The 13,937-nt window shown below is 41.2% G+C and overlaps 1 protein-coding gene across 2 annotated transcripts in view; it reads right to left on the bottom strand.

Moving 5' to 3' along the window:
* tpk1 (thiamin pyrophosphokinase 1) overlaps positions 1-13,937 on the bottom strand; it is an 82,078-nt gene that overhangs the window by 24,229 nt on the left and 43,912 nt on the right. For both annotated transcript variants that reach the window (XM_034224933.1, XM_034224934.1), the window contains 2 exons: positions 12,032-12,178; positions 4,339-4,447 (listed from right to left, as the gene is read on the bottom strand). In XM_034224933.1, coding sequence (XP_034080824.1) covers positions 4,339-4,447; positions 12,032-12,178 — 256 coding nt within the window. The remainder of the gene's footprint in view (positions 1-4,338; positions 4,448-12,031; positions 12,179-13,937) is intronic.

Here is a 13,937-nt window from a genome sequence, read left to right on the forward strand (position 1 = left end):
GCTTTGATTCGACGGCAGTCTCAACAAAGCCTCTCTGAAGCACCTGCCATCCAACACTTTCTCCATCAACTCGTAATGTTGCAGATCCACTCCCTGCATTTCTCAGTCCCTGCCCAACAAACCAGAGGCTCCGTGCAATCAGCCTCTAGTACGATGCTAGGTGAAAGACTAAATAATGTATCTCACAACAGTTTTATATAAAAACTTGACAATGGTGAAGTCAAAAGGGTAATATTTCAAGTGTGATTGTAGCTCTAAGACAGCAACTGTTCAATTCTCATTAATACATCTAATTAAACAATCATGTTTTAAAATATATTAATAAACGCTTGCAAATACATACGCCTACCTGCAACCCCAGATCAGCTGTGTCTACTATCGGACTTAATGCAAATACTTTGTTGGCATATGTAGTGATGTTATTTAGCTTGCACTAACTCTAGCATTGTGGAATATGATTGCTGTACAGATTTCAGATGTTTTAGTTTGAAAAAGGCCTTTTATAATTGTAAATGAGTACCTATGTTCAATACGTTGCCATCTTATTGATAAACCAAGCATTTCACACTTTCATAGAGTTATTATAAATGATAGATAGATACTCAAGACAAACTTTGACAGAAAATCAACAAGATAAAAACTGTGTCCTCTGACTGAGAGGAAGCTCAGCTCTGTAAGCGTACATGTGTGTACTGTTTCTGATCTTAAATCACAACAATATAAATGATTGATTTACCAACAGGAACACAGGATATAATTAACTTGAGCCACAGTATTTCAGATCATCCTTCAAAATCACCTGGAGAACAACAAGCAGAGGAGAGTTTGCTCAATGACTCACTTCTTTCCACACTGGATCAAAACAACATGAATCAGTTCAACATTTTATTCTTTAAAGCAAAAGTTAAAACAAGCCTTTGGGGCAAGGCTGTAATGGCTGACAGCTCGAACTCTTTCTTTAGAGAAATATCAAATATATTTCATCACAGGAAGGCTTTGAACCCAAGCATGAGGGACCATTTCAATGGCCTTCTGGAGAGTCTAACGCAGCGCTTCCACTGCTTGGTAAGGCTCCGCTCAACTTGAGTCATACTTTTTTGGTTTTCAATTGATAAAAGTTGTAGAACGTCCCTTTTACCTGGTACCTTTTTTGGTATACCCTGATTCGAACAAAAAGGTGGAGCTAAAGAATTGCAGACCACTGATAAATAGCCATAGAATCTTACACAACATTTTTTAAATAGCCAAGCAACGCCTGAAAGGCATAATATCTTGCCTCTTAAAGTCAACTATTTACCCAACAAAACTCCTGCCTTACCATCATTAGAAAAGGTTTGAGTAAATATCGATACATTAAGGAAAAACCCTTAGTTATAACACATTTACAAATCAATCAAGTTTCCCTCAACAAAAAGACGCCTGTTTGCTATCCTGGAAGAGCTTCCCTTTAATATAAGGACGAACTCGACACATCTTACATAGCAGACTGAAAGCCCAGCTGTTTCGACTGCACCATACTGTAGCAAATAAGAAAATACAAAAACACTTACTTCTATAAGTAGCACTTGGCTTGTCTTATTTTTATTTTAAGCAAATGCAGAAGCACTTACATTAGTTTGGCTTTTAAAAAAGATAATATAGCTGCAGGATTCTTGCTTTTTTCAGTTTGTTTCTTAATGGTTGAAGGTACTCATTGTATGGACTTTGGATAAAAGAGTCTGTATCTCAACATGGACTGTTGCTATATGAACTATTATACAGAAGTCCAGCACATAAGGGGAACAAAGAAAAAAGTCCTTCTCCTAAATGTTGTTTCATATTCTGGTGCTTCCTCACAATCCCAACGGGAAATCATTAATTTCAGCCTTCCAAATATGCATATGATTAATTATGCATCTTGTTATCACTGGCTAATCTGCATAGGACTCTCATGTATAAAGTCCCTCTCAAGCAAGGCCATCTCACAGGTGGGCTGAGTAAATATACAACACACAGTGGCTGATAAAAAAAAAACAAGTTAATAAACAGAGCTGGAGTCTCGCACACACACATGCTTGCATACTCAAACACGCATACAGATATGTTCAAACAAGCACGGACACCCAGCCGTGCTCTCTCAAGTGTACAGACACCCAGACAGACACACACACACACACACACACACACACACACACACACACACACACACACACCACACACACACACACACACACACACACACACACACACACACACACACACACACACACACACACCACACACACCACACACACACACACACACACACACACACACACACACACACACACACAGCCGTGCTCTCTCAAGTATACAGACACCCACCACCACCCCCACCCCCACCCCCACACACACACACACACACCACACACACACACACAACACACACACACACACACACACACACACACACACACACACACACACACACACACACACACACACACACACACACACACACACACACACACACACACACACACACACACACACACACCACACACACACACACACACCACACACACACACACACACACACACAGAGAGTGGACACCCAGCGAGATGCAGACACATTATGCGCCCCGCTGACAGCAGGTTCCCCCGTACTGATGGCGTGCCAACTCATTAAGAACACAGCTGGCCATAAGGGGGGGGGGGGGTTGAGACCACAGCGGTCTTCAGTTGGGTGTCTAATTGAATTTCCAAGTTCATTGTTACATGTGTCTTTAATATATGAAACTCTTCTAAACTGCAGCTTCCCTTGACAGAAGCATCTGTACTTTCCTGGATGTTGTATTTACTTAGCTATTTTCTATCTTTAAGTATATGCATATATTTAAATATATTCACACCTTAAACTTTATACATATCTTTTCAAAATATAGTCACATAAATGTGCAGAGCTGTCTGAACAGAGTTAACAAGGTTGAGGATATAGACATGTAGTGACGATACACATCGTTATGACTAGGACTTGTCGAGTAATAGGAATTAAGTGTATACCTTGCTCTGGTTAGGATACATTTGAGACAGAGAAAGGCTATGCTGAAGATGGCCTTCAACATGACTATGTGTTATCGCTTGTGTTGTTAATGTTCTTTTTTGCTTGGGCAAGCCTTTAAAATAAAACCTTCAGTTTGTAAGACATCAGAGTTCTCTTGCATCTTCATTATTTAGAGTCAATTGCTCTGAATTTCCTTTGCAGATGTCAATACTGTACAGTGTTTCCCCTAGGTTTACTGCTTTGGGGGGGGTTGCTTTGGGATATATATTTTTTACATCCTCTGGAGCAGAGAGAGGAGCTGTGAATTACTGTTATTGATTAATGCATCAGTGTTTCTTAGGGTCAATAACACTAAACTCACAACTTCAAATTAATTTCTCTCTTGACATTCCTCAACATCCTGCACCTATATGACATTGTCTGACCAGCACAATGAAAGGATTCTCGAGTAACATAAAATAATGTCTATGGTTATTAAAGTACTGATACGGGGTTGCTGTATAGAGTAGGAGCTGTGGAGCTGTGTTTCAACACGACTGTAGAAGAGTGTTAGTTGTTTTATTAAAGTAATGGTTCAACCTTATCGCTCTCTTGTGAAAGTTAGTACATCCTATGACCTGTTAGATTAGCTTAGCATAAAGACTTTAAAATAAAAGGAAACGAGCACGCTAATAACTATATTACAGTGTTTCCCCTAGGTTTACTGCTTTGGGGGGTGCTGTCTGAGCGGGGGGGGGGGGCATTGGGATATTTTTTCTGGAGCAAGGAGAGGAGCTATGTGGCTATTGTTATTGATTAATGCATCAGTGTTTCTTAGGGTCAAAAACACTAAACTCACAACTTAAAATGAAAGCGTTTAGTTTATTTAATAAAAGAGCACATGTTCAATGTGGAAAGTGACAGTAGATATAGATTAGTTGCAATTTGGTGCTATATATATATAAAGGAAAAATTATTTAAAAAAATTAAAAACACCTTAAATTTCAGGGGGGTGCGGGGCTCCATTGGCGGGGAGCAGCACCCCTCCAAGACAATGGTAGGGGAAACCCTGCTGTACAGACTGCTGTTATATGTGTATATAACTGACCGTTTGCACTCTGGTTAGACCCTCTTAATTTCGTTACACTCTGCTTGCATTATGACAATAAAGTAATCTAATCTAATCAATACACATGTTGAAAAAAAAGGCTGAAGTTGTTTTCACTCTGAACACAAATGTATGGTTGCTAGATTATGAATCTGTATGTGGAATGAGAAAACTTTGAGACAAATTACTGGCAATGGACCATCATTTGAATGCTTAAAAAAATACTCACTCAGGTTCCATTTCAGCCCAGTAGTGGTGGTTTGGCAGGGTCCTCCGACTGGAATGAGGCTGCACCAGTCCCCCTCCAGGCCGGTGTTCACCTCCAGTCTGTGGCTGCCCTGCCAACACAGCATGAACATCAATGTGTGTGTGTGTGTGTGTGTGTGTGTGTGTGTGTGTGTGTGTGTGTGTGTGTGTGTGTGTGTGTGTGTGTGTGAGAGAGAGTGTGAGAGAGAGTCTCTGACAGGTGGAAGCAATACGATAGAAGAAAATTAAAAGACAAAAACAAATGTGGAGGAAGACTTCTTAAACTTTCCAGGACCCAAATGAGAAAGCAAGCTTATCCGCCCAGGGACAGAGACTCATTAAAATAAATGATTGCTCATGTCAGCGCTGCAACCCATTTTCACTTCCTGCAGTGCACACACTTAAAAAGAATACCTTGCCATTTTGAATTAGAGTCTATTTTACTGTGTGTTGTATGGAGGGAAAATACTTTTGCATGAACACATAACTGTTATACTCGAAAATCAGTTGTACAGTTATGAATCATAAAAGGGACATTTATACTTTTCTATACGTTTATACTGAAGGGTATTTTATTATATTACATAAGCAATGACGATGGGAAGGATGCTTGACAATATCAAGATGTCGCTTTCGATCGTGTGTGAGTCACAGGTGATGAAATGTGTTTGAGGTACAGTGAAGGCTTTTTAAGAAGTGTTCTACAAAGGAAAATAAATAGGAACAACATTTCAAAAGTCACACAGTACTCCTTTGAGAAACTAGAGCGGCGTACAGAAAAAACACACAGAGTGTAGGTGCCAGGTATAGTGTCAGTACTGCGGCTGAATAATGATTTTGCTCTGAATTACTGATGCTGAATGTAAGAACAGTTCATTCAAAGTATACAGAAAAATATATAAAGAAACGCCGAATGTTATTACAGCACATTCATATTATTCAGTGCTTTGAATTTCTGCAGGCTACAAATGTCATGTATGCTCAAAGAACCACACACACAATTACAAAGACAACAAACTTTGACAGCCAGAGCTTAGATCAGTCAACTAAAAGCATCAGACAGACACACAAAGACCGCGCAGACAGGCACACTCAATTAAGAGTTTGAAATGTTGAAAGTGAGACATGTTTAAAGAGTTCCCTTAGCTCGGCTTCATAGAGCTGCAGAGCCAGAGGGAAGGAATAATGGGAAAACATGTAAGCGTCGGAGCGTTTGTTGTTCTGGAAACATCCCTGAGGTTGTTTTCTATACATAAACACAGCCTCTTTGTGTAAATGTGTCAGAGTGAGAGTGTGTGATGTACAGGGAGAAGGGAAAACAAACACACACACACACACACACACACACCCACACACCCACACACACACACAATATTTCCTTTGTGTGTTAAGGCATAAGACATTATTGTGGAAGATTTAAGTTCCAATTTAAATAATTGCTGTAAAATATTTATAAAAATGCAATAAAACTTGTGTAGGTGGTGTGATATGCACCAACAGGCTTATGTTCATGGTAATGAAAGACATGTAGGAATAAGAAACATAAAACATCTGTGCTGATGCTGCTCTTCAGCACAGATGCTTTTGGCCAAATGCTAATGTTGTCGTGCTAAAACGCTCACGACGACAATGCTAAATGTGAAAAGGGGTTTAATCTTGTTTGTGTAATGTTCTTATCTAGTTTAATGAGATACATGATGTATTAAATAACCCAGTTAAACATATCCAAACAAGTGTTACTTTTTCTTGACATCTTACAATAAATAAATACAAATCTTTACCTAAAAGTCAGGATTATCACTTGGTGTCATTTTAGAGGCACTATTGAACCTGTCCTTGGGTTTCTAAATATATTCTTCATCCTCACTCTCCGAGAGCAACATTAGAAAACATGTCATTACTTGGTTTGGAAAATTTAAATTAAGAATATTTCAATAATATTCTTCAAGTTTCTTGCAAAGTTGTTTATAGGCAAAGTTGAGACTTCTACTTTGTTGTCATGCATTTATTACACTTAAATATTCATATCGGTCCAGAACAGTCCAGGGTCAGTTCTTCAGCTCATATATTTTTTTTTTTTATTCAAATACCACATCGGTGCTAACTTGGGATGAGTCACCACAGCTCAGGTATCACACTTTATCATTTAAATCAGCTCCTGCCCTGACAAGTTTCACTCCTCAAAAGGGCATCGGGTAAACAAGCTGGTGCGTTTGTGCTTAGAGAGTGATTTACGGCACAGATTGGCCTGACACAGCGCTGTGAGTGTCCCACCGCACAGGGAGCTATCTCAGGTATCTTCAGGGGCTCCGATACCAACTTCAGCCAATAGGCGCATTCACACCGCGGTACTTTTCCCACAAAGGTTCATGAGAACTCTTTTATCGCGTTCACACCAAAAAGAGCCGGTACTAAAATTAGTTCATGAGAACCTTTTTACCCCCTCGAAAGTCCCTGCTAGAGAGCAGGGACTTTCGTGCGGCTCTTTTGTGAGAAAAGAGCTATATTTCTGATTGGCTGGGCGGATTGCAAACCACGCCCCGTAAAACTCCCAAAAAGTTTTGTGAAGCCGCCATTTTATTATCCTCGCATTAGCATTATTAGCATTAGCCCAGCGCAGAAACGCAGAGAGACTAATTTATGGCAACACAAAATAAAACATGGGAGATGAGGAGGTGTCGGCGTTCTGGCGATTTACTCGGAAGGCTTCAGTAGAAGCTGCTGGGAGTCCCAGCAGCTTCTACTGAAGCCAGTCCCCAACTCCGGGGACTTCCGGCCGGGGACTTTGGGCGGCAGTATACGCCGTGAAGTGGTTTGCGGCCTGCCAGTAAACCCAAAGCAGAAGAAGAACAAGTGACGTCAGCGGCTTCATTTGCCTAATCCACCCCCAGGGACTTATGGCGCGTTTCCACTGCAGCGGGTAGCCCCGTTTAAGCGTCCTTAACCGTCCTCAAGCGGCCAGGCCGGTTTTTGGTGGCGTTTCCATATAGCCTAGTACCGGCCAGCGGGTACTTTTTCCCTCTTTTTCCGGCCCCATAAAATCGTGGTTCCCTCAGACCAGGGCCAGGGCTGAACTAGTGACGTCAACACTCTCGACTGCTGATTGGTCAGAGAGAATCGTCACAAGATTGCGCGCGAGTTCATCCCTAGCGTCGCATATATATCTAGAAGCAAGCTTGCAGCATTTTTATACACAGCATTTTGTAAACGTGGAGCTACAAAAATGGCTACTTCTAAGAAAAGCACACCGTGGTCGACCGAGGAGGTGACGACGTTCCTTCATCTCATTGGGGATGATAAAATCCAGCGGGAGCTCGACGGAACAACTCGAAATGTGAACAAAAACAAAGCCGATCGCCCCGCCTACACTGCGTTGCTACCCCAGGTCCTAAACTGTAATGAAAATGCGCCACGGCCTGGGCCGGCCAGCGAGGCAGCCCGAGGCCAGAGCGAGGACGCTTAGGGACGCTTAAACGGGGCTACCCCGCTGCAGTGGAAACGCGCCATTATTCCGGTGTGAACGCGATCTGTACTTAGTTCATGAGAACTAAAGAGTTCTCATGAACTACGTTCTCATGAACCTTTGTGGGAAAAGTACTGCGGTGTGAATGCGCAGTCTGCTTGGCCCCCGCGACAGAGACTCAATAAAGCAGTCAGAGCCACCAAGAGAAAAACAAACACTACAGATTAACCCGGAGCAACTTATTTATTTTCTTTTATATTTAAATCAAGGTAAATTTAGCATCACCTTGAGACCTCGACTGATTAAAACATCTCCTTGTCGTGTAGGGACGCAGAATAAACAAGCCCTCGCAGTATCACCGCATATCATTTAATATAAGACACGAGAATTATGCAATGCCCTGAGCCAGCTATAGGAAACACAAGATTTATGCATATTTCCCCAAGAGAGCATAATAACACTGTGACACCTCTGAGAAACAGGAGCCAAAAAACAAAGACACAACACTGATTAAATCAAAATCATGTCTTTAACTTAAATATGCAAAACAACAACATATTGGTTTTATAAGTAGCTTTTAGGCCATAAGCAAAACTTTCAGGTAAAATAATTTGTCAGATTTGCAAAAATGCATATACCTGGTCTTAATGTATTGTGTGTGTTTATGTGTACTGAACTTGTACGCTGTGTATGTTTCCATTGGTACTCCACATCCCGAAGCTAAGCACGTAACAAAGTCGTGATTGCATGAAATACGGGTGGTGAAGATATTTGGCAAAAGTTGTAAACACTTCCATTACAGATGTAACGTGAACAAATAGCACCAGGTCTTTCCAAGGTTGCGTTCACCTTCATGTACAGGCATCTGCGTTCATCAGTCGCTGGCAAATCGGAGCTGCGTTGACAAACGAGCTTAATTCACCCTCACTGAAGTAAGATTAATTGGAGGTGTCGAGGTATGAAGCAGCAAATGACAACGCGCCTTTGGAATAATGACAAGCAGTAGGGGGGGGGGGGGGGTGAGTGCATGAGAGACAGGTTTACTTAACATGCTACAAGGTGTCATCAGGAAGTGTGACCAGGGCCGCCTTAATGCACGGGCTGACCTGGGCTGAATCCCAGGGGCCTACGGAGACCAGGGGCCTATCATGAGCCAATAACAAAGTTTAAAAAAAAATGTAAATAAAAGAAAAAAAAGTTTTTTATTTCGGATGTTTTTAAAAAACATTTAAATAAACAAAGTCTTGGCTTTCAGAATATGAAACTTTTATTTCCAAAATCAGACGATAAATACATTTTTGAAGCTTGTAAAGGGAAGATGACAGCCCTCACTCCCCCTCCCTCCGGCTGAAATTATGAATGTAAGGGGTATAGTAATCATAGATAACACGGCAGGGTCCGTTACAGTTTGTTTTCATCTGGTTTCAAATAAACAAAGTCTTGGCTTTCAGAATATTAAACTTGTTTCGGCAAATTCAGATGATAAATACAACGTTGAAGCTTCGGCATAATTACAAGCGGAGAACGGAGTAACTTGACGTCACAGCAGGCATAACAACAGCCGGTGTTTCTCGTGAGTGTTTTCCCCGGGAAACAAACACAATACACACAAACGCAAAAATACACAAACACACACGTATACACACACACGTGAGCTTCCCCCAGACCAGTAATCCAAACGAAAATATCTTCCCTCCGTAGTATTTTGATCATTTGCTCCGCTAATCAATCAGATCTATGGATTCCAGAGATTTTTCTCAAAAATGATGACTCCGTAACTGTCAGTGGGCACCACTTCACAGCCAATCAGAATGAGAATATGTTTCACATGTGACTTATTCAAATTGCGAGTGATTGAGTGACAGATGAAGGTTGTTTAGGAGAAAAAGTTTGAGAAGAAAAAGTTTGAGAGTGGCGCTCGGGAAAGGAAATTGTTGAGGGAAAAGGAGTTTCGAGACAAGCAGCTATTACAAAAAATGCCGAAGCTTACAGGTTGTTTTAAACCTGTAGGCCAGGATGAGGAGGAAGGAGGACAGATGAGTTCTGTACCGAGCAGTAGCGGTGCCGGCCGTGGGGCCTCAGAGCCAAGTAGGCCGTCTGGTTCTGATAGCGATGGAGTAGCTGGAGTAGCGGGAGAGGAAAAACAGACAGGAGGGATGTTGGAGGAGATGGAGAGGACGACGAGGACTTGCTACGTGGAGGGGAGCCAACGGCAACCAGACAAATACACGAGGGAGGTCCGATACGTCACTCATCTGGAGGAGAGGACCAGGCGTGCGTAGAGCAGAGTGGAGAAGTGCGATCACAGAGCCTGCCGAGGCTATAAATGACTTTGATTTGTTGTTTAAATAGGGGGGCCTACAAAATCAGCCCCAGGGCCTGATGGCAGGTTAAGGCGGGCCTGAGTGTGACTGTTAGTTATTTGTCCGGAAGATCCTGCAAATAAACAACAAAGGCAAGAAAGAAAAAAAACAGTGTGAGTTTCAAATGGCGTCGGCTCAGCCCACTTGTAAACTCAATCAACTGAGGAGCATGAGAGAGTGGCTGGCATCGAGGAAAAACAATTTGGGAGCATCAAAAGAAACTCTCTCTATCATGCACAACAGCAAATTGGGGCGCCATAAGAGCAGAGAAGTGTGTGTGGGTGTTGAGGGGGTGCTGTTCTTGAAGTGATTACTTAACAATGAAACAAAGTGTTCTGCACTCCAATCAAGGTGGAAACAGAAGAAGGAAAATAAGTGTTTTGAGAAAGTACAGAAAATGAAGACAAGGACAGGGAGAGTGGGTGATTACAAAGGCAAGGAGATGCAGAAACATTAGTGGTGGAAATACAATCTCTGTGTGTGTAGTTTTTACATTTGATTCAGACAGCTATAATAAGTCATGTATGTAATGTGAAATATTGGGGATACTTCAAATTCAAGGATAGATGCAGCAACCAGCAAGTGTTATAATTTTACTTTAATCTCCCTTGGCTGAGAATTGTATTTATATTAATTAATTAAAATATATATATTGACGTATCTGTAAGCAAAGGTTAGATACATATACAATTAAAGGTCTTTTCAGACAAGTACTTGTGTTTCTCATAAATTATTTTATTGGTAGTAAGTGTGATATTCATATTTGAGGAATTGTTTGAAGGATTTTTAATCCCTGATTGTAAATTATATGAGACGAATTGTTGTTGATGAGGCTATAGTGCAGGGGTGGGGAACCTCCGGCCCCTGGGTCGTATACGAGGTAATTTATAAACACACGCAAAAAATAAAAAAATTAAAGAAATCTAGACCGCAAAAGAATTAAACAAGTGAGTGCCTGTTTTTCCTGGCCAAGGGCAGGGTCCTTGAACGAGCCTAACGTGTCATCACGTGGTGTCTGACAGGGTTGCAGTTCTGACGGAGAGCACCAGAACGCCGGTCCGGCACTTCAGAAATTGCGGTACCCATAAGGAGCCGTACACATGCCGCAGTTTTTGCGTGGCTGTGTCTTTAGTTGAAAGCCCAGAGGCGATCTGCTCATCTGTCATACTGATCATTCAGTCAATAACTGTGTTGTTATTAGCATCTGGTTAGCTTGCTATGCTAACAAATATAAGAAGCTTTTTCTCCAACCAGTGAGGTAAAGGCAGTGGGCACATCTTTATATGATCATTATAGTTAAAAAAAAAACAAGAGAATAAAGTAAACCGGTATAAAATACTATATGACAGTAAAAAAAAGTTGTTATTAATAAACAAGAATACAGTTTGAAAGGGGAGTGATTTGTAAAATATCCATAAAGAAAAATAAATCTGCTTACAGTTCTGTTTCATCTGGGTGTTGAGAGATGTGTCCATAGATCTCCTAATGTTGCTCTCAAAGTGCAGCAGATTGATGCTTTTAACTTCAACATTAAAAAAAAAAAAATCCCGGGGGAGCAAGCACCCGGACCCCCCCATAGAAGGTTAGCCCCTGCTATAGTGTATACATGTGTGTACTTATATTGTGTGGACCCAAGGAAGAATAGCCAATACTCATGCTAATGCTAATCCTAGGGCTCCTATACAAATATATAAAGACTTTTCAGTTCTATTTCTCTACAGCTGTTGAAAGAATTGCCACTTAGTAGCTCAAAGAAGAGGGTAATGTTACTGACGGACAGGACATAATGTCTGCACACTGTTTTCTCTGTGCATGCTCAGGTTGAGTAATGTGTGTGTATGAGTACTCACGGGTCTGAGGAGGGATGCCAGGCTGGTCCCCTGGATGATCAGCAGGGGGAGTGGAGTCATGGACAGAGCGTGGTGCAGGGTCTCCACACAGGCCATTATCTGGTCGAATCTGCCAGCCAGACCTCCCAGTGTCACTATGGCATCCACCTAGAGAGAGAAACTGAATTTAACGAGACACAACAGGCCAGGGTTTGATAATCTGGACTGACAGAATGCTCTTGTGTGTTTCCATATAGAAAAATGACAGCAGAAAAACTAAGAATATGCCCGAAAATGTTAAATAAATACAACTTCAGGGTACTCTGTATACAGAACGTCTCAATCTGGTTAATATTTATGCACCAAATAAGGACGACACACATTTTTTCAATGACTTGTTCTTTATCTTGGCATCTCTCGAAGGTCAATACATTATAGCTGGAGACTTTAACTGTACTCTAGACCCCGGTAAGGATAGAGCTTCACATATAGACAAGACTCATAACAAAAGTAGGAAAATTATTCACCAGTTAAAGAGCTAAATTTGAGGGACATATGGAGGGACAGATACCCTGGATTATCAATGTATTCCTCTTTTTCTAATACTCATAAAACATATTCCCGAATTGATTACTTTTTAGTTTCTGCAAGTTTGGTATGCAAAGTTAAGGATTGTATGTATGACAGCATTCTGATTTCGGATCATGCCCCGAATAGTATTGTGTATGTAGACCCAGGGCTGTTGAGGGATCCCCCCAAATGGAAATTCCAGCACAAATGGTTACAGGACTCAGACCTAATAGCCTTTCTGGGAAAACAAATTGATCTATATTTTACGCTTAACACCTCTGAAACTTCTGCAAGTACTAAGTGGGAAGCGTTTAAGGCTTATATTAGGGGTCAGATTATTAACTTTACGAGCTCCAAATCTAAAAAGCCAAACAAAAAATACTATTATTAGAGTCCAAAATTAAAGCCATGGAAAACACCTATTTTAGAAATCCCTGTCCTAAATTACACCAAGAATTGTTACTATTAAGAGCACAATATAATGAAATGTCAGCCTCTAAAGCAGCAGCTAACTTACTGAAGCTTAAACAATCCATCTTTGATCAAGGGGAAAAGTCAGGTAAAATCCTGGCATGGCGTATAAAACAACTTCAAATTGAAAGAACTATCACTGTGCTGAAAAACAACAAGGGGGAGCCCGTTGCAGACCTTGTGGCAATAAATGGGGCTTTCAGGGATTATTATGAAAGATTATACAGCTCTGAAATAGACGAGGGGACAATGCTACAGAGTCCATTCTTAGATAGCCTCACGATTCCCAAATTATCGGATGAGGAAAGTTTGAAATTAGAGAATGTATTGTCTTTGGAGGAGATCTCCGAGGCAGTGAAGAGCATGAAATCGGGGAAAGCAGCAGGACCGGATGGCCTGCCCATTGATATCTATAAAAAATTTGAAGCGAAATTAAAGGCAGCCCTTTTGGAAATGTTTATTGAATCTATTCAAAATGGAATACTTCCTCCCACCCTGAGAGGGGCGCTGATCACACTTCTGCCAAAACCTGGGAAATCCTCCTAAACTCAGACTTGAAGATACTTTGTAAGATCTTGGCAAGAAGACTGGAAGGCCTGCTGCCGGAAATTATAAAAGAGGATCAAAATGGGTTCATGGTTGGCCGTCAGGGATTTCACAATGTGAGACGGGTTTTGAACATTCTACATGACCAAAGGGGGTCGCCGGATACAGCTCTCTTGGCATTAGATGCTGAAAAAGCTTTTGACAGGGTGGAATGGTCCTATTTGTTTGAACTTCTTGTCCGCTTTGGCTTTGGGGAGAATTTTTGTAATTGGGTACAACTTTTATACAACGACCCGTATGCAGAAATAATTACCAATAATATCATATCAAAGCCGATAAG

The sequence above is a fragment of the Gymnodraco acuticeps genome, unplaced genomic scaffold (assembly GCF_902827175.1).
Source record: "Gymnodraco acuticeps unplaced genomic scaffold, fGymAcu1.1, whole genome shotgun sequence".
NCBI classification, from domain to species: domain Eukaryota; kingdom Metazoa; phylum Chordata; class Actinopteri; order Perciformes; family Bathydraconidae; genus Gymnodraco; species Gymnodraco acuticeps.